Genomic DNA, 27,942 nt, shown 5'->3' with positions numbered 1-27,942 from the left:
GGCCCCCTCATGGCGCCCCCCTGCTTGTGTCTCGTAGGTCTCGGATCCGCAGAGAACTGTTTATTGAGGAGATTCAGGCCGGGAGCCAGGGCCAGGCCGGGGCCAGCGACTCGCCGTCGGCCCGGAGCGGCCGGGCAGCGCCCAGCTCGGAGGGCGACAGCTGCGACGGCGTGGAGGCCGCCGAGGGCCCGGGCGCCGCGGATGCCGAAGAGTCGGGCGGCCCCGCGGCCGCCGCCAAGTCTCAGGGAGGAGGGCCGGCCGAGGCGGCAGCAGCCGCGGCCCCGGAGGAGCGGGAGGAGGCGCCGCGGCCGGCGGAGAAGGCGGAGCCGCCGCCCTCGGGGACCCCGGCCCCGGACGCCGCCACCGACGAGAGCCGGCCCGAGGCGCCACCGCCGCCGCCCGAGGGCCCCGCGGACGGCCCGGGGCCCGTGCCAAACCCCGCCGCCGCCGCGCCCGCGGCCGGGGAGGACGCCGCTACCTCAGCCGCCCCGCCGGGGGAGGGCCCGTGCAGGGCCCGGGACGGCGCCGACAGGAGTTCCGCTTTGCCAAGCACCAGCGCGCCCGCGGCCGCCCGCAGGCCCAGCTCGCTGCAGAGCCTCTTCGGCCTCCCGGAGGCAGCGGGCGCCAGGGACTCGCGAGACAACCCCTTGAGGAAGAAGAAGGCCGCGAACTTGAACAGCATAATCCACCGCCTGGAGAAGGCCGCCAGCCGGGAGGAGCCCATCGAATGGGAGTTCTGAGAGGGCGCCGCCCGCCCGTCCCGCCGAGCCGGGCCGAGTCTGGCCGAGCCGGGCCGCGCCTGACCGGGCAGGGCAGAGTCGGGCCGAGCTGGGCCTAGTCGAGCCGAGCTGGGCCGAGTCGAGCCAAGTCTGGCCGAGCCGGGCCGAACCGGGCCGGGCAGGAGGGGGGGCGCCGACTCCGCGGCCTGGACCTTGTTGCGCACTTACCGCCCTGCGGGCCACAGGGCAAAATCGCCATAGGCCAAGGTGCATATAGAAAACAAAGGAGCATTAAGCCCAATCTATGTCGTGTTTTCAAGGAAGAAAACGGAAATGTGTAGTCGAGCTTTTTTGTACCCTGAAGTGTTTTTTTTAATTGCCCTAAGTGATTTCCACAGGTTCTGGAATAACTCTTACAGCTTTGCCTTGCGCCCTCCTCTTTCGTGTGGGCTTTAAAAAAAAAAAAAATCAAACCCACATATTAAAAGGGGGCTTTTTATCTGCCATCTAATGGCTTCAGAGCGATAATACACTATTATCTTCTTAAACCAGGAAAAAAAGGGGGGGGGGATTTTTCAGAAAAATTTAAAAAGAAAGTTTTTGTAGCTGTTCAGTTGCCACTAAGAGATTGCACAGTCAAACCGACTCTAAACACACTAGTTTGGATTCCTAAATATTTTCAAGCAAAGAATCTTCTCCTTTGAAACTTTGAATTAAAGTAAAACACATTTACTTCACATATTTTTTAACAAAAAGAAAAGTCACATCAGGAAACTCTCTGATTTTGTGGTAGCTGACGTAGTGTTTTCTCGTGCGTGAATAGAATCCTGACACGTAGTGCACATTGATCCATAGCTTTAACTGACTCTGGGCTTTTGCTGACCAGGGTTTGTTCAATACACTCCATTCTAGGCCAAATCAGGACAAAAAGAAAAGATCCGAATCTAGGTATTTTATAATCTGCTTTTTAACCTCTAACCGCAGAGCACGCTGATCAGACCTCATATCTCGGAGGTGTAGGAGACAAGTTAGAACTGTAGCATGTACCCGTTCATTTTGTTTAATTTATGGTGTCTTACGTCTGTGTTAGTGCGTCCTGCACACATACGAGCGTTGAAAGAAAGGAGGAAAGAGTAGGCCGCGAAGGTCGCCGCAGGCAGATCTGGGGCCACACAGGGCCCCTCGTAGGCAGCAGTCTTTCCACGACACAGAAGGCACCGCACCTCACACCACTCTCCCGGGCACCTGATGGACTGAGCCCCACCAGGGGACGCCGCTCCCTGGGCCTGGGCAGGGCTTGCGCATGCGCACACGCGCTCTCTCTATCTCTCTTTCTCTCCCTCCCTCCCTCCCTCGTTCCCTCCCTTTCTCTCTCTCTCTCTCTCTCTCTCTCTCTCTCTCTCTCTCTCTCTCTTTCTCTCTCTCTCTCTCCCCCCCTCCCTCCCCCTCCCTCCCTCCCTCCCTCCCTCCTTCCCTTTCTTCCCACCACAAGCACTGATGACTGTTGACGTCGTCGTGGGAAGCCTCCTTCCTTCCCTGCAGAAGAGAGAACGTGGCAGTCTGGGCTCGGCTCCCACCCCCGTAGAGATGGCCCAAACTCACACCAAAACGCTGATGCTCTTCACTTCCAGACCAGACCGTTGGCCCTCCATTCATTTTGCCTCTTGGAACGTTCTTTTATGCACAGTTTAGGGCAGTCTAAGTACAAATCAAAAGTCTAACTTGTCTCTGATTCCTCCTGTCGTCTATGTGTATATGCGTGAGAACAGAGGTGGATGAGAGTGTGCGTGTGTGCGTGTGTGCAATTTTATACGTCTGTGTATTTTCTTAAGTACCTGTGCACACATAGAGTGCATTACTGCCACCTTTTTTCAATAAGCTGTTTTATCAGTTATGGCTTCTACAAGTTTGCTAATTTAGACTCCTTTATTGCCATATCTTTAAACTAACAATAGATGATTTCGGTATATATATATATTTTTTTTTGCTTATTTATAGGTGCTGTATTTTATTATCTGATTGTTAGGAAGGGATGAGAGGGGCAAATATTCTTTAGCGGGATAGACTGCCGGCAGTATTGGGTATAATTTACAAGATGTAGTTGTCATACTGTATATTACTGATTGAAACCTTTTTGACCGTATTGTGTATCATTGAAACCTTTGTCTTAGGTCAACATCTTTGGATGACATTTTAATGGTGCATTCATTATTTCTTAAGTTTAATTAATATTACCTTTTTTTGATTTGGGGGGGTGGGAGGGAGTTCTAATTTTAAAGGTATGCTCCCGCTATTACACCTCAGTGTGCTTGTATTAATTAACTTGTAGGACTTTGACTGTAAGATGTGAAACCACATTTCTTGCATGATGTTTTAGAAATTATGTATTTCATTTACAGTCTTTTAACCTGCAACTGCAGCACTTAGTTCAAGTTTTCACAAGTTTAAGAGTCACCACACTAAAGACTATGCCTTTTCATGAATACGAAGTTTGCAGAAGGCTCTAGGAGGCTGGGAGGCAGGCCGTTTGTCTTTTGATGGTTGCATATCATCTCTGAACTTGAAATCTGGTTCGGTGAGCAGAGAATTCAACATGGAGGAGCTTAAGGGGAAAACGGATTCACATCTGGCTGAATCCAGGTGCGGTGAGAAGAGCGAGTTTGCATTCGTGACCCTCAGGACAGCAAGCAGCAGAGCCCCTGACAGCACTGTGTGGCCCTCTCCACGAAAACCTCGCGGAGGGATGCGGTCACCACGTGCGCTCAATCTCCAAATGCCTGATTTTCATTAGAACGAAAAGCAGGGCGTTAACAGGGAATACTAGGGTAGTATTTTCGTTTTAAAGGCATGACTGTTACCTACTAAGGTGTGAAATCTGAGGAAATTGAAAAAGTATAAATCTGTCCATCCTAGTGGCCAAATAGTACCGTCTAAAACAGCCGCTTTGGCTCTTTCAGGCAATTTAGTCATTTTTGTTGTCGTTTCTTTGTTTTTAAACTAGGTTATTGTTGATTTCCATTCTATCTTTTTTGCCAGGCTTACATCTGGGTGCTCGATACAATCAGTTGGTTAAATTTTGCTTGCAGTTCCATGTTTGTATTTTTTCTCTATTTATTTTATTTTATTTTTTTTTTGATTGCGATCCCAACACTATGATCTCTTGTGTTAAGCTGTCACTATAATACTTTTAAGAGCTGCCACTAAATAACAGAAACCTGGCGGGGGGGAGTGTCCCCCTCCTCTTTGCGCCCCTCATTCTGAGTCCAAGGGTTGATCTTTCATCTTGAGAAGCAATATTCAAGTGCCTTGAACAGCATCCTCTCCGTGGGCTTTACCTTCAGCTGGCTGGCGTTCCAAGCAGTAGCTCCCACAGGCAGCCGACCTCTTCCTCTTTCCGCTCCATCAGTTTAAAAAGCTGATTTGTACCTCTCCCCTGGGGAAAACGGTTTCGTATAAAACACTAACACTTAATTACAAGCTCCATTATACCATTTTAAATGGCTTCTTTTTGTTAATTGAAGGCAGTGTTCGTAAGTTAAGGTTTTTGCCATTACTTAGCTGGCTGAGTGGAGGCTCCGCATACAATCAGTGTTCACGTTCAGCCTCTCGACCCTTGGTTCCCGCCCACGTTCTCCTGTGGTGTCTGAGGTGGAAGGGGTGTGGGTTCTGTCCCAGCCCTGCAGTTGTCTGTGATCTCTGTCTACCAGACCGCCCTTCTTTAGGAAGGATTACCGCAGCCATCTAGCTCTAACTCGGTTTTCCTCAGAGCCTACCTTCCCAAAGAACATCACGACACAAGGTGGCTTACGGTCAGCAGACTGGGGAGAAGTCTCCAGGAAATGCCAGGATCTTGTATGACTACTCTCAAGCCATGGCCACTACGTCTGGGAAAGTGACCGAGGCAAAAAGATGAGAGTTCATGGCCTCCCTGGGACAGTTTCCCTGAACTTCCAAAGCACAAATGCCTCCCTGCTCACCTCCCTTCTGTGGGCCTCTTTGTTTTCCCCCCGTTTAAAAGCCAGATACGCTGGTTGTTGGTCCCGACCCACAGTACGACAGAGCTTTGGGTTAAGTGTGCGTCTGTTCTCCCTCCGGCTGCGAGAGACCCTCCCCAGCCAGCCCCAGGCCCAGCCGCCAGCTCCAGGAGGAAGGAAACACCCGAACGCCTCCATGCCTGGGGCCACATCAGCCCACAGCCCTGAGCAGACCAAGCAGAGGGCAGGTTGTACGCAAGCTCTGGCATCAGCTAACTACCCTCAGATCACCCAGCAGTCGTGCCCTAAGAGGTCGGGACGAGAGTCACCGGACAGCTCTGTCCGCAGGCAGGTGCCTTTCCGGCTAAAGTTGGCCTGGGTTTCTTTGTTCTCCCTGAATTCATGTCCTCACATGCAGGGGTGATCAATGAACTCTATTGACTTTCTATGCAATGTTTTTCATTCCTCTGATTGTAGGAAAACAAACCTCCCTGAAAATAGCAGAGGAGCCAGGGGGAGCATAACGGGCCGTCCTTCAGGGATGAGCACAGAGTGAAAGAGCGATGGTGATTTACTAGGTCTTGAACTTGGGGACAGTAGCCTTTGCCTTAAATGCACTGTGGCAGGCACCTCTCGACGAGCCGGTGAAAACAAGAGTCTGTCCTTAGCCGTCCCAAGCTGCTCCTCTCTGAGGCCAGTAAGCCAGCTGCGTGGAGGGAGGGGGTAGAGCAGGGCGAGGTCCTGGCCAGCGTGGTGGGCTGGTGGCCGCGCCCCTTCAGCCTGGAGGTGTGGCTCCCTCCCTGATGTCCTTTGTTGTCACACTCATGTGTCCCCTTCTACCTCACTAACCATGCTCCCACTCGATCTCACCCCTCACCCCTCAGAAGCGTGTGGCAAGTGGGATCCGGGAAGGGAAAACCTAGAGGCGTGGCGTCCGTGAGTCCAGGCGGCTTCCCTCTTGCACAACACGGACAGACAGCTGTTCTCTGTGAGGCACGGGGACTCTCCTCGTGGCTTCCACCTGTTCCTGAAGCTCTCACAGCTGTTTCCTTTGCAGGCAGGGGCCGTCTCGGGCCTCAGAGGGCCTTGCCTTTGGCCGCCTCTGCACTCTGTCCATTCCTGGTCAGCTGTTAAGATCCGTCACAGCCATTTCCCTTGCCCTGGGCTGCCCCTCCATGGCCACGTGAGGTCACTTCCCCAGGATTCCCACTTGGCCTCGGGGAGCTCTGTTGTCTCTGGCACTGGGAGGTTATCGTTTCAGCACCTCCGTGGGAATCTTCTGAAGGACAGGAGAGAATACGGCCTTCTCCAGCCCTCATGCCCAGTCTTCAGTCACGTGACCCTTTCTTCCCCAGAGAATAGGCCAGTTTCCGCCCCGTGCTGAAGAAAACCAGCTCCTAGGGCTGCTGGTTAGGTGTGGTGGCCAGAGTGTTCTGATGGAAAGAACTTGGAAGCGCTCGCCAGGAGGAGCTTAGATTTAGAAATCCCCCGGCTGCTGCTGCGGTCTCGTTTGGGCCTTGATGGCGTTAGGGTAGCCTTTGTGACCCCCGAGGCAGAGCTCCTGCCCTAAGTGTCAAGGTGATGGCCTGGGACTCCAACATGCTGTACGTCTGTTTCCCCAGTGCACTGAATGTCGGTCCGGCCAGCACACCTGCTTGCTAAGAGGATGGTCCAGTTTGGCAATGTTCATTCCCATTCCCATCCGTCGCTGCCTTTTGGTAGATGAAAACTACCGGGAAACGAAGGGAAATCAAGTTAAAGTTCCAAAAAGATCAAGGCTTTGAGACCCTTAGAGATGTGCAGAAAACCGAGGCCAGAGCACTCGGGGCTGATCGAGGTGGCAGAGGAAGGGGCGTGGGCAGTGCCGAGCTGAGCATAAAATGAGCCCTGCCCTGGAGTCTGCCCTGCCCTAGCAGCCTGGGAGCCTCATCCCTGGGAAGAAGGACATGCAATTCCCCACCACCACCACCACCACCACCACCGTCTGTCCCATCGCAGGAACTGCCCCCACCAGCCCAGGCCCTGCTACCACCCCTTCCGTCACCACCTTCCCTCCAAAGAGACTGTGTCCACGCTGTCAGTGGCACCCTCCCCATTTTCATTTTTGGATGAAGTGACATTTAGCTTTAACAAGACATTTCCAAAGCGCCTAGTCTCCTCCAAAATGCTAATTTTAAAAGTTGGGCATTGTAGGTGAAGGACCTTAAAAAAAAAAAAAGGCTAGTGAGAGAAAGACATTAGGCTAGGCATAAATGCGCACTTCCATCCCCGCCATTCAACATTTAAAATAGCTCTGAGTTGCTTTTCATGGATCATTTTAGCTTATCCAATAGTGTAGAGTCTGTGTTACTGTAATTTCTGTAGTGTTTAGGCTTTCATCTCTACCACAAAATATGCTATATGCTATGAATCAAGCTTTCTGTGATCAGAAAGGAAAGGTGCCTTATATCCCAATGTCATGGCTACATCCCTATGGAGAATAATCAGAAGCACAGTGTGTACGGAAGCATTGGGACTTCCGTTGGTGAAACCAGACACCAGTCAGCGAGATGCATTGAAGTGGCACGGGGCTGCTTTTGTTTTCTGGTTCCCTTTTTTCTCCTTTTCGTTTTCCTTTTTTTGTTCTTTTCTCTCTCTCTCTCTTTTTTTTTTTTTTTTGCCTACTTTGCTTTAAACAGAAAGCACTTAAATAGATGACTATGTGTGAAAGCTCTGTGCAATAGAAATCACTTTTCTTCATTTTTAAGAGGTAACGTATTGCACACCAAATGAACTCAAAGTAAGCTTTAGACCAGGGCGATTCAGGTTGTGGAGGAGTAGGACAAGTTTGTCCACTGTAGTTCCGTGTGTTCATGAACTGAAGGGAAAACGGGCCTCCCCGGCATCCCCCCCACCCCCATGTCAGCTTGCCTCTTGCTGACCGCCAAGCTAGGCGTGTAGGGCCCACGGGCACCCACCAGAACTGGCTGGGTGGCAGGGCGGGCGGAGGGGGTCTGTGACTCAGCAGCTGAGAACCTTCCCCAGTGTGAGACCACAGCTATCCCTTACAGCACTTAACCTTTTCTTGTTGAGATGGATTGCTACTGACCCGCCAGCGTGCGTGAGGATAATTATAAAAGGATGTTTCCTTGAGAAAAAAAAAAAAATTATTTCTAGCCTCTTCTATTTATTATTAGGTTAGTCCTTTAAGTACTTACCAGGAGTATATTGTTATTTTGTGTCGTTGTTGTTGTCATAAATGCTTTTTGCTATCACTCCAGTGGTTACCGTCTTCTGCCCCCTGCCCTCCCCCGCCCCAAAGAACCCAAGGGTCTGAAGATGCGGGGGGGGGGGCCAGCGGGGGCTTCTCCAGCAGAATCAGACATCTGATTTGTCTCCAGGGCAGCCACCCAAACACTGGTGGTCTCCACACGTCTAACTTTTCAAAATGAGAGAGTTGATGAACAAAAAAAAAAAATGTACCAACGTAAGGAAACGCGGGTTGAAGGACGCTTGCGTGAGGAGCTATAGAGGAGACTTAGAAAAAGCAAAGCTCAGTTCCCCAAAGCCTCCTAGAGCCTCTGGTCAGACTTCTGGGTTCATGACGTTTCAGGAGCCCCGGGCAGAGCGGGTGCGGCGGCCTGGTCGAGCCTGACTTCGGGTGAGAGAGGTTTCCGGCAAGGCTCACATGGGCTGACAGGTTTCGGTTGGCTTTTGTTTCTGTTGTTGTTGTTTTCCTTGCCTGCAAAGTTGGTCAGAACCTTCTTGAGGAACAACCGTGTTTCTTAGTCCGGCTGCGGCTTAAGGACCCACCCCAGGGGGGTGGGGTGGAGTCCCTTATCCCCTTTCACGTGGTCAAGTGTGGAGGAAGTTTGGACCAGGGGCACAGCTTTCTGTGGCTAGAGGCACAGCCAGCAAGACACCCAGTTGCTTGCTCATCGGGTGTTGGGGTGCAGTGGGACTGGTGGTAGAGGCCAAGGTGGGGCTCCCAAAGGGCCCACCGACCGCCGACTCACTCTCCGTGCCGTGACTTTCCCTCCTCTGACGTCATTTGGGGTCCTGCTTCTGTCCTTGTCTCTTTGAAAGAAAGCCCTCTGATGAAATAACGGCCCCCATCCCTCCCCTGCCAAAGGGTTTTCATTTCCCTCCAAGTAGTCTATGCATTTCTCTCTCTCTCTCTCTCTCTCTCTCTCTCTCTCTCTCTCTCTCTCTCACTCACTCACTCTCAAACCGTTTTCTGCCTCCTCGGAAAAACGGGCATCTCATGTCCCACCCTCTGAGACCCCCTCAGAAAATGCTGTGCAGTTTGGAGGCATGAGGATTCGTTCAAACTTCCAAAAGCATTTGCGGATAGCTTGTTATAAAATAAAAGTGGGAAAAAGCAAAAGAAAACGCGGTGTCCCCCACGTCCCTTTCCACTGAGTAAGACCTAGCTCTTTGCGATTGTGCAATAAACTACTTGCCATGAGAGCGGGTGGCCACGCTCCTGCCCAGACTACTAACTAACACAGCACAGGACGGCCGGCCGCACGGCGGGCCTCTTCCAGATGACTCCTAATAAGCTCAGCTTCCCCCCCGCACCCCGTGTCTTGTGGTGTCTTACATTTTAGCAGTATTTTATATTTTCTGTAATGCACTAAGTCTTAGATGTTTTTAGAGCTCATTTGTTCATACTCACAATCACAGACTTTTTTTTTTAATCCTCACAACGACCCGATTGACCAAAAAAAAAAAAAAAAACCATCATTTTTGTACAAATAGCTTTGAGAAGGTCTCTGTTGTGTTGCTGTGAGCCATCTCTAGTAACATTTTATTTCTGCTATTTGTTTTCGACACGGTAAGTCAAAAGTTGATCCGCCTGGCATGGGGGTGGGGGGAGGCACCCGTCGGCCCCTGGGCGTTGTCCCTTCTGTCTTTGGTTAGCCATACGATGTTTGTTCTCAGCACTGTACAACGGTCCCTATATGATATGGAGAAGCAATATCACTGTATGAAACTCACACCATGTATTATTATTATTCACTAGCACCGTAGGTGTGATAATTGAAGTAAATATCTTTTATACAAACACAAGAACGTGTGGGTCGTTTTTATTTAAAGGGCTCTGGCCTGAGGAGGAGCAGCAAACACTTTGATTTTGGGTCCAAAGGGCACCTCGAGAATCGCCTTCCCGTGCTTCCTGGGGCGTGTGGCGTCGGGGCAGGCGTCGGCCGGAACCTGGGCCGGGGGAAGGATGCGCGGGGATCTGGGGACCAGCAGGCCCTGCGGTCCTCAGGTCGCCGTCTGGGCACACGGTGACGTGCCCCGTCGCGGCCTGCATCGCTGCTTGCTCTTGTGTCGCCCTTACCGTTCGGGTACCTTTGAAGCGCTGGCCCTCCTGGCAGCCGCCTCCTTGTCTGTGAAATGGGGGTACCATCGCGAGTCTCACAGGACCAGGAATGGCGGGCGACCGTGTAGGGTGTGGCGCCGGCGGCCTGGCCTCAGCCTGCTCTGTGGGGTCTCTTGCTTCGTCCCTGACTCCTGTGATGTGAAGAAGGACAAACTCAGGGCACCTGTGAATACAGGCGAATGGGTGGGAAGACGGAGGCAGGAACCGTGTCTTGTGGGCTTCCAGCATGATCGGCTCCTGAGAAAGGGCCTCTCCAGCCAGCGCTCGGGGCTGGAGGTGGGAGAGCCCTGCAGAGTTGGCTGCTATGCGCTTGTGACCGAGGAGGCTTCTCGTCTCGAGATTTACAGGATTGGAAAAGCATTGCCATCCTTACCAATGTATGACTGGTGCGGGGGGTGGAGGGGGTATATTAGTTCGTTGCGCCTTGATGTGTAGGTTTCAGCATGTGAAGCTGCCACACGTGATACAGAACCGTGAGCTAAACGAGACTCAATTTCCCCTCCATAGGAGACCCCAGAGCAGGGAGAGTCTCCCACCCGCGCTAGGGGCTCCCAGCAGCCCCTGTCTCAACCCGTCACTCGGGTGTGGAAGTGTAGAGCTGTCCCCGAATGTCTGCCCACCCACCCTCCATGGGAGAAGTTGGCATAAAACCAGTAAGGCTCTCCCAGGTTGGCGCTGAGAAACTTAAACCTCGCTGGGAACCTTTTCTGTTTCTAGTTGAGGCACACCCCCACTTTTTAAAGACCCTTTAACTAAATTAAAAGATATAATGTAAAAAAAAAAAAAAGCACTTAGCACAAACTCCTTTTACCCAGAAGATCTCCCCAAGTGCTTTTGCCGTGAGATTTAATTAAGCAGAACTGCAGTTGCACATGGTTTTGCAGGGCTGACTCTTGTTTTTGTAAACGGGCAGCTCCAGAGGCAGAAGAACAAGCAAGATTTCACGCTCTGACTGCAGTCGGGTGCTGCCCCCACGGAGGCAGAGCGTTCCGCCTCCCTGTGCACGGCCTTTCTCCTTTCTCTCTGGTTAAGTGGCTCTGGGCAAAATTATGTGCCTTATTTGATGCACTGGGGAATTGCAGGTTTATACGGGGTAAGGCGACACGATGATGTAATTATTAAAGTGCGTGAGTCGTCCACAGCAGTCGGTCTGCTGGTGTTTCAAAGGGCTTTCAAGTGGCTGCCTCGGGGTGTGTTGCTATCTCCTCCATGGCCCTAGATGCTGGATTTGGGGGGTACGCAATTTGCAGGCCCACGTGTGGGGAGCCAGGGTGAGAACCCAGAGGGCTGTGGAGAACTGTTGTGACGTTGGTGGGCACTTGGGAAAAGGCTAGCAGATTTCACCAGAGTGGCCTTGACGTGGGAGGTGGCATTTGTGATGGACAGGCAGGGAGGACACCCAAATCGAGGGGCAGCACGTGCACAGAAGAAGGGCGACAACCTGTCGGGTCAGTGGAGCAGGAAGCCGCGGTGCTGCGGTAGGGCGTGCGAGGTGGGAGGCGGATGACCGTACTGTTCGTAAGAACAAAGCCAGGTCTGGAGGGATGCTTCCCTAGGTGATGCTTGTTCTCTGATGTCAGGAAAGATTCGGGTGCAGCCGACAGAGTCTGCAACCATACTTGGAGTGAGGGGGCCCCAGCCAGGGAGGACGTGCCCTCCACCCCCTGTAGCCCCCCAGCAAGTATGCACTCACTGATTGGGGTGCAGGGTCGCCCTGGGGCTCTGCGCTGGCAGATCTGCTGGCCCAGTGCCAGGGCACAGCCTGGAGGGATCCGGGTGAGGCCTGAGCAGTTATCAGGTGGTGGGTCCAGCAGAGGCCAGCTGGCCCTGCCAGGCTCCTGCCGCCTGTGCCCAGCCACCTCTGCCCCAACCTGGGAGACCCTGCAGCCCTGGGGATCCCTGTGCAACCTCCCACCTAGAGGAAATGGTGCTTCCCCGCTGGGCAGAATCCACCAGCGAATCGCACACTGAGGGTTCACTGTGGACCACTGCTCTGGGCGCTGGGGTTATAGCAGGAGACAAACAAGGAGCTGACCTTCTAGTGGGGGGAGGAAGATGATAGACATAATCAATGAATAAGTGAATCACATGGCCACTTAGACGGTGCTAAGTGTTATGGGAGTAAAACAAGGCAAGGGGACAGGAAGAGCAAGTGGAGGGGTTAAAGTTTTAAACAGGCGGTCAGGGTAGGCCCCACTAAGAAGGTAACATGTGGATGGAGTCTTGACAGAGGTGAGGGAATGAACCATACAGACGCCCAAGGGAAGAACGTTTCAGGCAGAGGGAACAGCAAGTGCAAAGGTCCTGTGGTACAAACGTGCCTGGAAACCAGTACAGCTGGAGCACAGTGACCAAGGGGAGGGGCGGGAGGCGACGAGGTCGGAGCGGCAAGGGGGAGGCGCGGCAGGTGGGGCCTGGTACGGCTCTGGCTGTTGTTACCCTGAGGGATGCGGGGGCCTGTAGGATTTGGACAGAGGGTGGTCTGATCTTACTGTTTAAAAGACTCTCTGGCTGTTGCTTCGTGACTAGATTGAAGGGGTGAGGGTGGAGGAAGGGAGGCCAGTGCGGGGGCTGTTGCCACAATCCAGATGGGAGGTTGCGACCCGGACCAGGTGGTGGCAGTGGTGAACCTGATTGGATTCTGGATCTATCTGGAAGAGAAAGCCAAAAGCAGGACATGTGACAGATGAGATGTAAGGAGTGTTGGAGAAGGGCAAGGATGGCCCCAGGGGTTTGGTCTGAGCCACTGAAGAATGGCCTTGCTTCTGCTCCTCTCAGCCCAGAGGGCCATGGGACTGGGGCTCCTGCTGGGGCGAAGCAGACTGTGGGGCGGTGTGGGGGGGCGGAATCAGGCTTCAGTTCGGACCCGTTAAGTTTGAGACGTCACTTAGACAGCCAAGTGGAGGATAAGCCCAGGAGAAGGCGTAGACTGGGGATGTGCGTGCATTGGAAGGTCATCGGCTTATAAATGGCGCCCGAGGTGGCCAGAGTGAATGAGAGGAGAGAGAAAAGCGTGCAGGGGCGGCGCACTGGGCGCAGCACCGTTCAGACCTTAGAGGGGAGAAGGGCCAGCACAGGAACCCGAGAAGGAGCGGCCAGCAGGGCAGGAGGCCCGGGACAGTTCCCTGGAAACAGGTGCTGATGGCTCAGTAAGACGAGGGCTGAGAAAGGAGGACGGAGTGAGGTGTGAGGCCATCAGGGACCTTGGCGAGGACGGTTGGTGGAGTGGGCGTCCAAGTCTGACGGGGAGGGTTTACGGAAGTGGACGCTCGAGACGAGGCACCTTCTTCAGGGAGTTTGGCTGGAGGGGTCAGTGGGGTCAAGAGAATGGGAGGGTGTGCATTTCAGATGGGAGGATAATGTGCTTGTGTGCTTGTGGGGAGAAGCAAGGGCCGCAGGACACGGAGGAGACTTGCTGAGGACGCACAGAGCGAGGCGCTGGTACCTGCAGGCGCAGGGAGGCATCTCTGGCCGCCCGTGGGGATACCCGGGCACAGAGGTGGGGAGGGGGCGGGTGTGCTAGCGGCTCCCTCCCCTCAGATCCCTCCAGGCACAGAGACAGTGCACATCTCCCGCCTGGCTCGCAGGTGGCTGATTTAATAAAGGGGTCCCCCGTGTTCGGGAAAGCCCTGGGTATGACACCACCCGATCGCGATTGGGGTACGTTTGTGCATTTGATCGCCCTGCACTCAGAAATCAGGCCTTGACCCGCAGTCGTAGTCCTGTCTTCTTAAGTCTTGACCTTGACGTCGCTTTGCTTTCTTTCTCCCCTCTGTGAAATTGAAATGCACCCCCTAGAAAGCCCTTCCCGGATTCTCCCAGAAGGACGAGGTCCCATAAAGCTTCAGACCCACCTGACGTGGGCCACCTTTCAGAGGCGAGGGGTCTCTCTCCACCACCCCAGCCCCAAGCCCCGCGCTCATCCCTCTGTTGCCCCTCCCCCTCCAAGACGCAGCCTGTCTCTCTGCACAGGCTTTTCCCCAGGTTGCAGACACTCCATCCTGCAGCATCTCTTGAGCATGCCGCCCCCCCATCTGGCGTCCGTCCAGAGTGGGCTTGTCCCCACCTCTGCACCCCTACTGCTCCCCCGCTCCGCCACGACCCTGCCCGAACGCTCCAGCCTTTCTTGAGACCCCGGTGACCCCTCCTTACTCACTGACGGTCCCTGTTCAACTTGGTGTCTTAACACACTTCCTCCTGATCTCCCCGCTGCTTCCTGCTACCTCTTCTCCGGGTCTTTTCCGGGACACTCCTGAAAAGGTCAGCATCCCCAGAAGTTCTGGCCGTTCTCACGCAGCACGCTCTGGGCATCCACGTCCGCTGCTGGGCGCTCAGTCACCCCAAGACCCGGAGGTCTCCGCAGCCTGCATCTGCAGCCTGTGGGTCCCGCTCCCCGCCATACACGTCCCCTTAGCCGTTCCACTAGCGCTTCAGACCTGCCATAGCCCAACCACCCAGCGGCTCGCCCCTTCCCCATCTGGGCGGCCACTTCCAAGCACGGGCCTACCCTCCTGGGTTCTCCGCAACAATGGGGGTCACGACTCTTTCCAGGGCCTTCTACTGCCTTGCCCCAGGGCCAGAATTCAAGCCCAGGTCGGCCAGACTCCAGCTCAGGACCCTCCCTTGACACCAAGTGGCCACCCAGAGACGTGATCCCAAATCTGGGTCTGCACGTTCCCGCCCCCAGCAGAGGAGACGGAAGGAAGTGAGGGGAGGCGGGGCCCACCCAGCGCCTTCCCGCAGCCTTGCCCCATCACCTCCACTGCCACGCCTTTGCCCGGCTTCTTCCCGGTGCCCCACGGGCAGCTACCCCCGCACGCGCCGTGAGGGCACGCCAGCCGGCCCTCAGGTTCACCCAGAGCCACCTCTTGAGGAACAGCCACCGCCATCACTCAGCCGTGCACCCCCGGAGGTCTCCTCAGCGGCTCACCCGCTGCCTGGCAGCGTCTGCAGCAGTGGCTGAGGCCGGCCCTCTAGACCAGCCTAAGCGAGTGGCCTGGCACCCACTGGCTGGGGCAGCCTAGCACAGAGGGCTTGCTGGCAGGACCGTCACACGTGCTCAGGGTGTCACGTGTGCCCGGGCAGGGACCTGGATACCCACCCCCCAGCACCAGACAGGTACAGACATGCAGGGAACCCGGCCCGGATGTCCCCTCGTCTCCCCTCCGCCCACAGACGGCTCCTGGAGCTTCAAGCCGCTCCTTACCCAGGGGCCTGCCGAGGAATGGTCTCACTGACATTTTAGCCAACGTTTGTGCCGTGCTTCGGTCCCCTCGGAACCACGCTGCGTGCACACCCCCCGGGACTGAGCAGCAGGCCACCTCTCCACGGGCTCCCCGACCTCCACCCCGTCCCTTGTGTCCCCGGGGCCCTCATCCCTCAAGGTGGGAGGCTGCCCACCTGAGCCCTCTCTGGGCTCCACACCTGCCACTCATCCCCGGGGTGGGGGGGTGGGGGTCTGTCCACCCAGAGCCATTTTTGGACGTGGTCCTGTTTGTGGCTGTCCCTATGGACGCCCGGTGCCCAGAACTGAACCTGTCGCCTCCCTCAGTCCCAGGTCCTTCACCTCTAATAATGATGCCCTCAGACTTCCCCGGCAGTCCAGTGGTTAGGACTCCACGCTTCCACTGCAGGGGGCGTGGGTTCGATCCCCAGTCAGGGAACTAAGATCCCACATGCTGTGCGGTACGGTGGAAAAAAAAAATTTTTTTTTTAATTTTTTAAAATTAATCATGATGCCCTCTCCCTACATACACCTCACCATGACTCCCGTCCACCTTCCTCCTGTGCATGTGGGATGGTCACCAAGGCCCCGTCGCCCAGGCTGGCGGGTGATGACACTTGGGGGGCCTCTCTGGGCCTCTCCCCTCTGGTCTCTGCTTAAAGCTCCTGCAGGCCCCGGCCCTGCCAGCCACTCTCCTCCCACATACCCCAGCCCCGCCCTCGGCTCCAGCCTCTTTCCCCAGCCCCACTGGACCCCTCACATCGGCCGACACCACCTACCCGCCAGGTACAGAAGGAGCTCAGTGGTGTCTGATGGAAGAAATCCACTCAGAGCCTGAAGCGGGGAGACCCTGATGTGGGGAGGGCTTAGACAGAGTCGGCGGTGCACACCTTGGGGTCTGGACGGTCCCAGGCTGGGAGGCCTCGGTTCCTCCATCTGTAAAATGGAAATCATCTGATCTGACGGGACTGTCGTGAGGTGTGTAAAGGGCTGGGTGGGCAGCAGGCACCCAGGAGATGGAGCAGGTGGGGGTGAGGCTGTCCAGTGAGCAGGCCACACCGTGAGGGGTGAGTCTGCCCAGGAGGGCCCGGGGCCAGTCTCCTGGCACTGCCCACAGCCTGAGGCCTTGGGGCATTTCTGAGGCAACAGTGCCCCCTGGTGGCCACCCAGTCTACCCCAAAGCACAGCACTCCAGGCCTCAGGCCTCAGGCCTCTGCTACCCTCTCCGCGGCTCTGAGCAGGGTTTACTGTCGCCATTTTATAAATTAGGCCCAGAAAGGGCAAGTCGCTGCCCAGCGTCACACAGCCAACCAGAAGTAGGGCCAGACCTCAAACTCGGGTCTGCCCAGCTGCCAGGCCACCGCCGTCCGCCCTGCCGACAGCAGCTGAAGGCGCCCACGGGGGCTGTGCTGGGAGACTCGGCAACATCTCCCACCCTCCAGAAAGGCAGGAAAGTCCCCACACAGAATTAGTTTGGATTCGCTTTGTTGTAAAGACACCTGGCACCGGGCTGGGAGAGAGGGACGGGGCTGTGGGCCAGGGGAGTCCTGAGGGAGCTGCTCCACCCCTAACGCTGCGCTGAAGGGGGCCGTGCAAGTCTGGTGTCAGTGGGAGCCCTCACTCCCCCGGCCCCTGCTCGGTCTGAGGGAGGCCGGCCTGCGCCCCTCTGCACCTCCCTTACCTTTCTCCCCACTCCTACCCCCACCACGGCCTCTCTCTGGTCATTATCCCAGGGCATCAGCCCTGGAAGAAACTTGGGGCTCGTTGGGTTCAGCTTCCTTGCCCTGCTTGACAGAAGCAGTGACGCCTGGAGACGGAGAGGGGCTGGTCACAGCGGAGCCGGGGAGGGGGCTGCCCATTGCTCCTAAATCTTTGACATGGGCCCCTTCCCCTACTCAGAGAATTCCATGAGCAGCTCATGCCAGGAGTGCCCCACCCCTGCCGGCTGGGCTAATGCTGGTCCCTCGGGCAGGGGCACAGGCTGTGGGCTGGGAGGCACAGAGCCGGGAGAGCACTGCGGGTCCCACCAGGCTGCCTCTGACGGCCACGTCTTCCTTTGGCACAGGGCGCTGTGCAGAGCTGCAGGTCCACGTCACTGAGGTCATGGCCACAGCAGCCGAGCAGAGGGACCTGATCGCCCGCCTGGAGCAGGACCTCAGCACCATCCAGTCCATCCAGCGGCCGGACGCCGAGGTGAGCCCACCCCCCACCCCGCCCCCTCACCACCTGCCCAGGGCTCTCTCGGCCTCACTGGATACGGGCCCGTTCCTCAGGCAGCTGGTGTCCGCCTGACCCGCCCCCCGCCCCACAGGGACCGTCACCTACAGCCTCTGGGTTTCGTCTGCTCACTTCATCACAAAGGCCCAATTCGGGATGCCCAGCCACAGGGCACAGGGCACGAAGCCCCCTGCGTCCGGGCACTGGCTTGGACCTCTGCCCTGGGAGCTCTGGGCGAAGCAAGGCCGGGATTATCCACCCATCTCACAGCTAGAGAACCTGAGGCCCCGAGGTCAGGGAAGGCTGGAGCCCTAAGGACCCTTAGAGGTCATCACATCACCCACCTCATTTTACAGATGAAGAAATGGGGCTCAGGGAGAGAAGCTGGGCTGGCCCAGGGCCACACAGCAGGCTGGCTGGCAGGGCCCGGTTCGCCCGGCCTCTGACGCCCGTCAGGGCCAAAAGACCCGGTGTGAACCCCACCGCTGAGCTCTGTCCTTGGGGTGAACCTGGGGCCCAGCCTTATCTTCAGTGGCCCACATGAGGCATCCTCTTAGGTCCTGCCACCGCTGTGCCCAACCCCTGCCTCCAGCCCGCCCCTCCTGCTCCTTGCCCCCTATTTGCTTGGCCCCTGGGAGGCTGTGCTCAGTGCCCAGTGCAGAGGCGCCCCCTGACCTCTTCCTCTCACCTGCAGGGCGCAGCTGAGCTCGGCCTGGAGAAGATCCCCGAGCCCATCAAGGAGGCCACCGCCCTGTTCTATGGTGAGGAGGGGCCTAGGCAGTGATGGGCAGGGCGGGAAGGGAAAAGAGGTGGTATGGCCTGGGCCCTGGGCCCTAAAGAGCGCTCTCCTCCCTCAAAGGTCAGGCCTCGACGCCAGCAATGCAGCAGAAACCTAAAAGAGGGGGTGAGCCCCCCACTTGCCCTTCTAGGCCTCACCCCCCCACCATGGGACCCTGACGCCCTCGGCCCTGCCAGAGGCCATAGAAGGCTGGTGGGCATTGGCTCCCTGGGGAGGCCTCAGCCCTGAGATGCAGCCAGAGGGCTGGAGGGGAGGTGCCTCCTTGGGTGTCGAGGCCAGAACCCAGGCCTGCTGGGCCAGGACACGGTGGCGGTGGTAGGGGGTACCCAGTCCCCTCCGTGTCCCTTTGCTTTCCCCAGGAAGTGGGGGCCCAGTCTGACAGATACAAGGGTCTCAGATCCAAGTATAGAACGAGGGGAGGGTCACTGGCGCCTGGCCCTCGGACAGTGCAGGCAGGAGGGGCCCATCTCAGGGACACCCCCCTCCCGAGGCCCCTATTCTCATGCCCCACCCCTTGCTGCTCCCCTGGCCCCTCTCCCCCTTCCCCGACCTCTCAGCATCTTGTGGCTTCCACCCCATGGCACTTGGCCTGAGCTCCCTCGGGGCTGGTGACCTGAGGGCCCACTGCTGAGCTGTGCCTCCCGCTACTCCAAGCCGCTGTCCCCTCCCTCCTAGGACCCTCAGCACCAGCCAGCAGCACCCTCCCCGAGGGCCAGGTGGACTCGCTGCTCTCCATCATCTCCAGCCAGAGGGAGCGCTTCCGGGCCCGGAACCAGGAGCTGGAGTCTGTGAGTCACATCCTTCTCTCCCCTACACTCCTTGGACCTGAGGACACCGTAGAGGACACACAAGCTTGGGGGAGAAAGATGTGTCACAGACCATAAACCTCAGTGGGATTAGATTTGTTCTGTGCAATCAGGGAGGGCTTCCTAGAGGAGGTGATGCCACGCTGGACTTTGAAAGAAGATTCAGACATTCAAGGTAAAGGAGTGAGTGGAAACATGGGGCCAAGGAGCCGGAAGGGAGTGCAGGGACAAAACAGAGAGTCACCAGGCAAGGTCCCTAGTGCCAGGCTGGGGCGCCACCGAAGGGTTTAAGCAGGGGACCAACACTGCCAGGATGGATGGTAAGAAGGTCACTCAGGCAGCCAGTTCAGGACAGAAGCCTGGCCCAGGAAGACGATTTGGGGGTGGTCACCATCATCCCGGAAGAAACATCTCAGTCAGGTGGGAGTTAGCAGGGGCAGGTCCCAGGGAAGAGAGGCTTTGAACCCTATGAAGAGGAACAGCGTACAGATGCCAGGAGCTCTGTGGGGTCTGAGAGAGCTTGCTGGCTGCCAAGCACTCAGCTGGTGGCCCTCCTGGAGGAGCCCCGTAGGGAAAGGGGCAGTCTAGTCTGCAAAGGTGACCGTCCGACTGCACATGAGTCTTTCATACACACTGCCTCCTTAGGGACTCTGCAGACCCCCCCACACCCCCTGCATCCCACAGAGCCAGCCCAGGTCCCCCGATCACTCTCCCAGTAGAAAGAGGAGTCAAGAAGGTTTCTGTCTTCTCAAAGAGTCACGACTTGAGTGGTTGGAGGAATGTCTAGACCCTTGCTCTCCACACCCACAGCTTCCCCCACGGGGTTTCCAGGCTGCGGTCCTGGGGAGGGAGACATTCACTGAACGCCCACTGCGGGCCAGGCCCAGTGCTGGTCCGGTGACAAGGGTGGACCAGATCCAGTGGGACCCTCTGTGATGTGGGCTCTGGAGCAAGAGGCTTCAAATGAAGGACCGTCAGGACTGCTCCCCTCACAGCTGCCTTCATGGACAGTGGACGGGGAATACCCACACGCACCTGGGGGACAGGGGACAGTCACTGTGGAAGGCTAGACAGCCCTTAAAAGAAGGTCTTCAAATTAGGTCAGATAGGGAGGAAAGAGTATTTATAATAGTCTACCTTTCGCTCTAAAAATCTAGACTTTTTACCATGTACTTGTATTAAGTCATAGTAAAGGACACATCACTTAAAATTTACCATCTTAGGGCTTCCCTGGTGGCACAGTGGTTAAGAGTCCGCCTGCCGATGCGGGGGACGCGGGATCGTGCCCCGGTCCGGGAAGATCCCACGTGCAGCTGAGCCTGCGAGTCCGGAGCCTGTGCTCCGCAACGGGAGAGGCCACAGCAGTGAGAGGCCCGCGTACCGCAAAAAAAAAAAAAAAAGGTTAAGATGGTAATTTTTTTTTTTTTTTTTTGCGGTACGCGGGCCTCTCACTGCTGTGGCCTCTCCCGTTGCGGAGCACAGGCTCTAGGACGCGCAGGCTCAGCGGCCATGGCTCACGGGCCCAGCCGCTCCGCGGCATGTGGGATCTTCCCAGACCGGGGCACGAACCCGTGTCCCCCTCATCGGCAGGCGGACTCTCAACCACTGCGCCACCAGGGAAGTCCCCATCTTAACCCTTTTTAAGGTACAGCTCAGTGGCATTAAGTACATTCACATTGTTAGGCAACAGTCACCACCATCCATTCCCAGAACTTCTTCATCCCAAACTGAAACTCTGTACCGATTAAACACTCACTCCCCACTTCCGTCCCCCTGTCCTCCTGTAACCACCATTCTACCCTGACTCTATGAATTTGACTATTCTAGGCATCTCATATAGGTGGAATCATAGAACGTTTGTCTTTTTGTGACTAGCTTATTTCACCCAGCATAATGTCCTCCAGGGTCATCCATTTCATAGCGTGTGTCAGAACTTCCTTCTTTTTCAGACTGAATAATATTCCGTTGTATTGATGGACCACATTTTGTCTATCCTTTCATCCTTCCATGGACACTTGGGTTGCTTCCACCTTTTTCGCTATTGTGAATAACGCTGCTATGAACATGGGCAGGCAAATTATCTCAAAGTCCCTGCTTTCAGTTCTTTGGGGCGTATGCCCAGAGTGGAATTGCCGGATCATATGGTAATTTTATTTTTAATTTTTTGAGGAACTGCCACACTACCACGGACTTTTCTTGTCCTTTTGAATTTTTCGCAGTGTGAAGAAAACACCTATTTAAGCATTTTAATAAGTTGGAAAATGAGTTCACATTTCACTTGGCCCCTAGATTGGCAAACATTAAAATCACGTATCGTATGGTTCCGTTTGTACTAAATGTCCAGAAGAGGCAATTCCATAGAGGCAGGAAGTGGATTAGTGGTTGCCGGGGGCTGGGGCAGGAGGGGATGGGGAGTGACTGATGACGGGTGTGGGGTTTCTTATTGGGGTGATAGAGATATTCCGGAATTAAATAGTGGGGATGGTTACATAACACTGTGAATATACCAAAAAAAAAACCAACAACTGAGTTGTACACATTAAAATGGTGATGTTTATGTTATATGAATTACATCTCGGTAATAATTTTTAAGCTGATAATACCATAAACAAACAACGTGAAGAAAGTGATCCAAGAACTGTGACTTCTGCCTGGTGCGGGGTCTCCCCGAAGCAGGCAGCTCTGAGCAGAGGCTGGCAGGTCAAGGACATGGCCCCGGGCCAAGCGGGGGTTCCAGGTAGACAGAGCAGGACCTGTACCAGCACAGAGGCCTCTCCCCACACGCCTTCCACTGCTGGCCCTGCCCACCTGCCCACCCGCCCACCTGACTGCCCCCAGGAGAACCGCCTGGCGCAGCACACCATCCAAGCCCTGCAGAGCGAGCTGGACAGCCTGCGCGCTGACAACATCAAGCTCTTCGAGAAGATCAAGTTCCTGCAGAGCTACCCTGGCCGGGTAAGTGCCCTCCACAAGTTCAGCCCCAGGTGTACCAGGCAAGGGAGAGGGGTGGTCCGGGCATATCCAGGCGGGAGGCTTCGGGGCAGTGACCTGCTAGGGCCCTCAGAGGGCATCCGATCCCCCCACCCCCCGTGCCTGCCAGCTGTCCTCCCTAGGCTGGGGAGAGCTTCCCACAGTGGAGCCCTTATGGAGGTTCGTTCCTCAGAACCAGCCAGGAGGTGGTGAGGTCCAGCAAGAGGCAGGGGTTCACAGGACTCAGGCCCACAGGAGTCACAGTGACTCCTCTGTGAAATGGGGGTGACCCACTAGTTGACCCCAGGATATGGGAATTTAACCCCAGGGATGTTGAACATACAGGACAGGCCTGGGGAATTCTTTTTTTTTTTTTAATAAATTAATTTATTTATTTTTGGCTGCATTGGGTCTTCGTTGCTGCGCACGGGCTTTCTCTAGTTGCGGCGAGGAGGGGCTACTCTTCGTTGCGGTGCGCGGGCTTCTCATTGCAGTGGCTTCTCTTGTTGCGGAGCACGGGGTCTAGGCGTGCGGGCTTCAGTAGTTGTGACTCACGGGCTCTAGAGCGTAGGCTCAGTAGTTGTGGCACGTGGGCTCAGTAGTTGTGGTTCACGGGATCTAGAGCGCGGGCTCAGTAGTTGTGGCACACGGGTTTAGTTGCTCTGTGGCATGTGGGATCTGCCCGGACCAGGGCTCGAACCCGTGTCCCCTGCATTGGCAGGCGGATTCTTAACCACTGCGCCACCAGGGAAGTCCCTGGGCCGGGGGAATTCTTATCTTTTAAACTTATATTAAAAAACAAAAGAACAGAATTTGGTCCAACATTCCAAAAACCTATCAAGAGAATGCAACAGAAAGCTACCCATTCTGCTCTGAGCTGGAAGGCCCTCCCTGGCTTCTCTCAGCCCCCGGGCCTCACAGGGGACCACCTTGTGCAAGAAAACCCTTCTTAGACTGTGGGGAGGCAGAATGGGCAGTAGAAGGATGGGGAGCGGTGACACGCTGGCTGGGGGCCTCCCTGGGACAAGACTCGGCCACCGGCCCCCAAACCACCGGTTGGAGCCGTTCTCAGGCCACCAGAGGGCGCCCAGACTCCGTGCAAACTACACCGTGGGTGGCCCGCTGCGGGTCTGGGGCTCCCTCCTCTCCCAGGTGCTGGCCTGGGCTCCACGGCGACCCTGCACACTCCCAGCGAAGCCCCATCCAAACCCACCTCCCTGTACGGCGCCCCGCCCTGTCCATCTTATACATTCCAGCCCCCCTCTGGGCCTTAGTTCCCCTACCTGCCCTGAGGCACCGTGGCCCTGACCCCAGGCGGAGACCTCTGACCCTGGGCAGTGCCCCTGGACACGTGGCACCATCCATGTCACACTGTCACCCCGGGGCCTTCTCCCCGCCCCCACCGTGCTAAGGAGGAAACTGGGGTTCCCTATGATGCTGTCGGCCTGCACTCCTCGGCCCTGGCCTTCCTGTTGGGTCCCTTGACTGGGACAGGGGTCTCTCCTCCTCCTTTGCTCGCAGGGCGGCGGCAGCGACGACACAGAGCTGCGGTACTCGACCCAATACGAGGAACGCCTGGACCCCTTCTCGTCCTTCAGCAAGCGGGTGCGTGGACCCGGCCGCCACCAGCTCACCTGGCCTCAGCCTCCTTCCAGACCCACCCCCCGCCAGCCCCAGTCTCACCCTGCAGCCCCCCACACTGCACCCTGACACACCAGACCATCAGGGCAGCCCCCAGGCTCGCTATGGTACCGTGAAGGCCCGGGGTCCACCCCGGGTGGGCCCAGAGTGCCAGGAACACACGCTGAGGGCTATGGGAGGGTGTGTGACAGCGACCGGCTTAGCCCTGGGTGCACACTCTGGGGGTAGGCAGACAAGCAAAGAGCTCCCAGTGTCAGGTGACTTAATGGTGGGGGGGCGGGGAGCTTGTAACTCCCCCTCCCCCTGCCCTGAAGACCTTCCTGCTGTAGGCAGAATCGGCCACTGCAGAGGGGGCAGCAGCTCCCGTCACTGGCCCTGCTCACACAGAGGTTGGGGGAGCCTAGGATGTCACCCTGAGTGGGGCTGGGCACCAGGGAGCCCCTGGAAGGCCCCCGGGATTCTGCAGGGACAGCAGGGCAGGGTCCCTCTCTGCAGTGAGCTGGAGCATTGGGGAGCCTTTGGGGTCCTCTCCTCATCCCTCCTCCTCCTTCAGGAGCGGCAGCGGAAATACCTGAGCCTAAGCCCCTGGGACAAGGCCACACTCAGCATGGTGAGTCCCCCCCCCCCCCCCGCCCCCATGCCCTCGCCGTGTCAGGCCTGGGCCTCTGACTCTGGGCACCTTGTCACCTGCCCTCCAGCCCAGTCTGGAAAGCCCCAGGGACCCCGCTGCCTCTCACAGGCTCCGTTAAGAGTAGCTATGCGAGAGCTTCCCTGGTGGCGCAGTGGTTGAGAGTCCGCCTGCCGATGCAGGGGACACAGGTTCGTGCCCCGGTCCGGGAAGAGCCATGGCCGCTGAGCCTGCGCGTCCGGAGCCTGCGCTCCGCAGCGGGAGAGGCCACAACAGTGAGAGGCCCACGTACCGCAAAAAAAAAAAAAAAAAAAAAAAAAAGGAGTAGCTATGCGACCCGAAACAGGGAAAGCAGCATAACTCATGGTAGGTTCTGGAACTGTGCCGCAGGGGGCGCCCTTCCCTAGAATTCCTGTGGCCCAAGTTCCCAGCCTAAACACTGGAGTGAAAGGCCAGCTGCCTGCCCTTCCCTCCCCTTGCTGCCCTGGGATGGGTGAGCCCTGCAGGGGTGGGTGAGGCCTGCCCCAGCCCTACTCACGCCTCGCTCGTTCCCCAGGGGAGGCTGGTTCTCTCCAACAAGATGGCCCGCACCATCGGCTTCTTCTACACACTCTTCCTGCACTGCCTGGTCTTCCTGGTGAGTGTCCAGGCGCGGCCAGGGATGCATTCACCACGCTCCCCCCATCTACCCCCAGGCACAGCGTCTGCTCTTGGCTACTTCTCTCCCCATCAGGGGCCTCATCCCACCCTGGGGACCACAAGCCCACCCATCAGGCTCTTTGGCCGGGGCAGCAGCCTGGCTGACTCCACCCAGGGCCCAGTCCCGGAGGGGCTTGGTAGAGGGAAGGGCCGCTGTGGGAGGCTGACAGGTGGGAAGACAGGTCTAATTGACTCTACTGAGGGACAGCCAGGTGGGCTGCACAGAGAAGGGACATCTTGAGCTGAATCTCCTCGGGTACAGAGGGGCATTCCAGTTAGTGAACACAGCACATACAGGGGCCTAGTGATGCCTGCGCGTCCACCACGTGTGGGGAGAGGTGGGGGTAGGGCACGCCTACGGAAGGCTCCAGCCTCAGGGATCCCCGCCCCCAGCGAGGGCAGTCAAGATGGCCCCTACGTGGCTAGCCTGGGCTTCCACTCTGACCCCAGGGCCCAGGAGGCCCTGGCCCTGCCAGTGGTGCACCCAGCAACACTAGGGGTGGCGGCTGCATCCCCAGGCCTGTCTGACCATCTGTGAAACCGGTGGGCCCGAGAGCGTCTCTAAGGCCCACCCATCCTGGAGCCTGGGCCACGAGCAGCTTCCCGTGTCAGGAAGCCAAGCCCAGGGGCCACAGGTGGACTGCAGGAGCGGCCGTGAGCAGCCCAGGCAGCTCACCATGTCTCTCCTTGGGCAGGTGCTCTACAAGCTGGCGTGGAGCGAGAGCGTGGAGCGGGACTGTGCCACCTTCTGTGCCAAGAAGTGAGGACCCACCCTCGGCCCCCAGCACCACCGCGTTCTTGTGTTCCCTGCCTTCCCCCAGCCTTCTATCACTGCCCCCATCTGGTCCACCCCACGGCCCCTGCCAAGCCCACTGTCCCCGGCCCCCACGCCAGCACAAGGTGCACGCCCCTTGGAGATCTCCGTGGCCCCCACCACCCCCTACATTTCTCTCTTTTTCACACTCGGCCTCAGCAAAGGTTTCTGTGACCCACAGGTTCGCCGATCACCTGCACAAGTTCCACGAGAATGACAACGGGGCGGCAGCCGGTGACCTGTGGCAGTGATGTCCCGGGGCCTCCCCGACACGACAGCGATGGCTGCACTCCCCACCCCTGCTTGTCCAGCTGCTTCTAATGACTTAGGCTTCCCTGGAGAATCCCCAACGTAGACTGCCCTTGCCCCTCCAGCCACCAGTGCCAGAGGTCCCCAGGTCTCCTTGGACTCCCTTAAAAGATGGTCTCAGCCACATCCGGCTCCCTAAATCCAGAAAGCTCCTAAGGCCACGCCAGATTGAGCCAAAGGGACCCCTTCAGGCCCATCTCAGGCTGGTGACCCAGCCTGGGTCTCACCCACAGCCTGACCACTAGCCCTGGTGGCAGAGACCTCCCAGCCATGATACTGCTTTCCCACTGATTCTGGCTGTGGTTAATCCAGCTGGGATCCCCTGGGCCTCTCTGTGCCAGGCCCCGGGATCCCCTTGGGCTCCCCTAGGATCCATCACCATCCCACCAAGGCATGGAAGCCCTTCCTTGCAGGCCGGCAGGCTTTGAGTCCAGCCCCGCCACCTGCCTTTATCGTGGCCCCACCCCACCCCAAGAAGAGCGGGAGCCCCAGAGGGCAGGATAGTTTCTCTTACCCGCTCCCAGCCCCTTAGACACACTATGATTTTTGCTTTCTTCTTTAGCAAGGTATTCTTCTGGCTTTTAGGTGAGGAAGAGCACCCACGCCCCAGGCTCTTCAGACCCAAGGACTGGCCTGAGGGGCCCAAGTGCTTCTTGGCCAAGCAGAACTGGCTGTGGGCCATCCTAGCCTGGCCACCCTGGGGCCACTGGCAGATCTTCCTAATTTAGATTTGCACTTGCGTGTTCAGCTTTGCAAATTTTGAATAAACCCATTGTTGCAGCCACACCGGTGTCCTGCCCACTGTGACTCTGAGTGTACAGGAGGCTGGTGGGCGGGTTCCCGCAGCGACACCCCCAGGAGCTATGGCTAGACCTCACAGCTGCTCGGCTGACATGGGGCACGGTCCCCCACACGTGGGAGGCCTCTCCCCCTTTTGTCATCCCCAAGAATTCCCTGAGTGGGTCCAGAGCTTTGCGGAAACCCAAACCCAGTGTCTGAGTTCTCTTTTTTTTTTTTTTTGGCCACACTGCGCGGCATGTGGGATCCTAGTTCCCCAACCAGGGATCAAACCCGTGACCCCTGCAGTGGAAGCGCGGAGCTGCAACCGCTGGACTGCCAGGGAATTCCTTGTCTGAGTTCTCTTGAGCAGACAACCCAATCAAAAAGAGAAATCCATTCCTTTTTAAGAACTGCCTGTCAGGCTGTGGTTGGATGTGTGATATCAACTCCTAGGGAACACCTGCTTCCCTTTCTGTGTACCCTGGAGCCGTGTACTCTCCCTTTCCCTTGGGCCCTGCCTGCCACGCACTGCAGAGCCCATGCCCACCAAGCCCCCTGTGCCAGGCTTGCATGGGGACACCGCTGAGTCACAGGTTCCAGGCCACCTGGCCTCCAGCCCAGCCCCACTGGTGTGGGTCCCCTCCCACCCAGACACCGGGCTTCCTCTTGGTCTGTGGTGGCTGGCGTTATCCCACTGGACAGGTGGCCCATGAGACTGGCTCCACACCCAGCTCCCACCCTGCAGTCCACCAGGCCAGAGTCCCCCATGCTATCCCTGTCTGAGCTTTAGCCCTGAATGCTCTAGAGTTTGTGACTCCAGGGGTCCCCTTTGGGGTCCCACCCCAGCGTCCCTCATCATCTATCCCATCAGAACGTCCTCTAAGGCCACAGAGCCTCCTGCCCTTGGGGACACCAGATAGACCTCTCCTCCCTGACCCTCGCTCCTGTCCCCATGACAGAGCTACCCTTGGTTAATCACTCCCCGCCCGCCCTT

General features: G+C 57.0%; 1 protein-coding gene across 6 annotated transcripts in view; it reads left to right on the top strand.

Moving 5' to 3' along the window:
- The window catches only part of CUX1 (cut like homeobox 1), a 375,241-nt gene extending 348,287 nt beyond the window's left edge, over positions 1 to 26,954 (top strand). For 3 of the 6 annotated variants that reach the window (XM_060125030.1, XM_060125029.1, XM_060125028.1), the window contains exons 15-23: positions 17,351 to 17,478; positions 18,197 to 18,263; positions 18,977 to 19,089; positions 21,946 to 22,062; positions 23,599 to 23,682; positions 24,272 to 24,328; positions 24,903 to 24,983; positions 25,741 to 25,805; positions 26,041 to 26,954. In XM_060125030.1, coding sequence (XP_059981013.1) covers positions 17,351 to 17,478; positions 18,197 to 18,263; positions 18,977 to 19,089; positions 21,946 to 22,062; positions 23,599 to 23,682; positions 24,272 to 24,328; positions 24,903 to 24,983; positions 25,741 to 25,805; positions 26,041 to 26,110 — 782 coding nt within the window. In that variant the 3' untranslated portion in view covers positions 26,111 to 26,954. Of the gene's footprint in view, positions 1 to 37; positions 2,074 to 17,350; positions 17,479 to 18,196; positions 18,264 to 18,976; positions 19,090 to 21,945; positions 22,063 to 23,598; positions 23,683 to 24,271; positions 24,329 to 24,902; positions 24,984 to 25,740; positions 25,806 to 26,040 lie in introns of those variants that run through there. The other 3 variants (XM_060125027.1, XM_060125026.1, XM_060125025.1) reach the window with 1 other exon arrangement.
- The last annotated feature ends 988 nt before the right edge of the window (positions 26,955 to 27,942 follow it).

The sequence above is a fragment of the Lagenorhynchus albirostris genome, chromosome 15, assembly GCF_949774975.1.
Source record: "Lagenorhynchus albirostris chromosome 15, mLagAlb1.1, whole genome shotgun sequence".
Classification (NCBI taxonomy): Eukaryota; Metazoa; Chordata; class Mammalia; order Artiodactyla; family Delphinidae; genus Lagenorhynchus; species Lagenorhynchus albirostris.
This window is presented reverse-complemented; position numbering and strand designations above follow the sequence as displayed.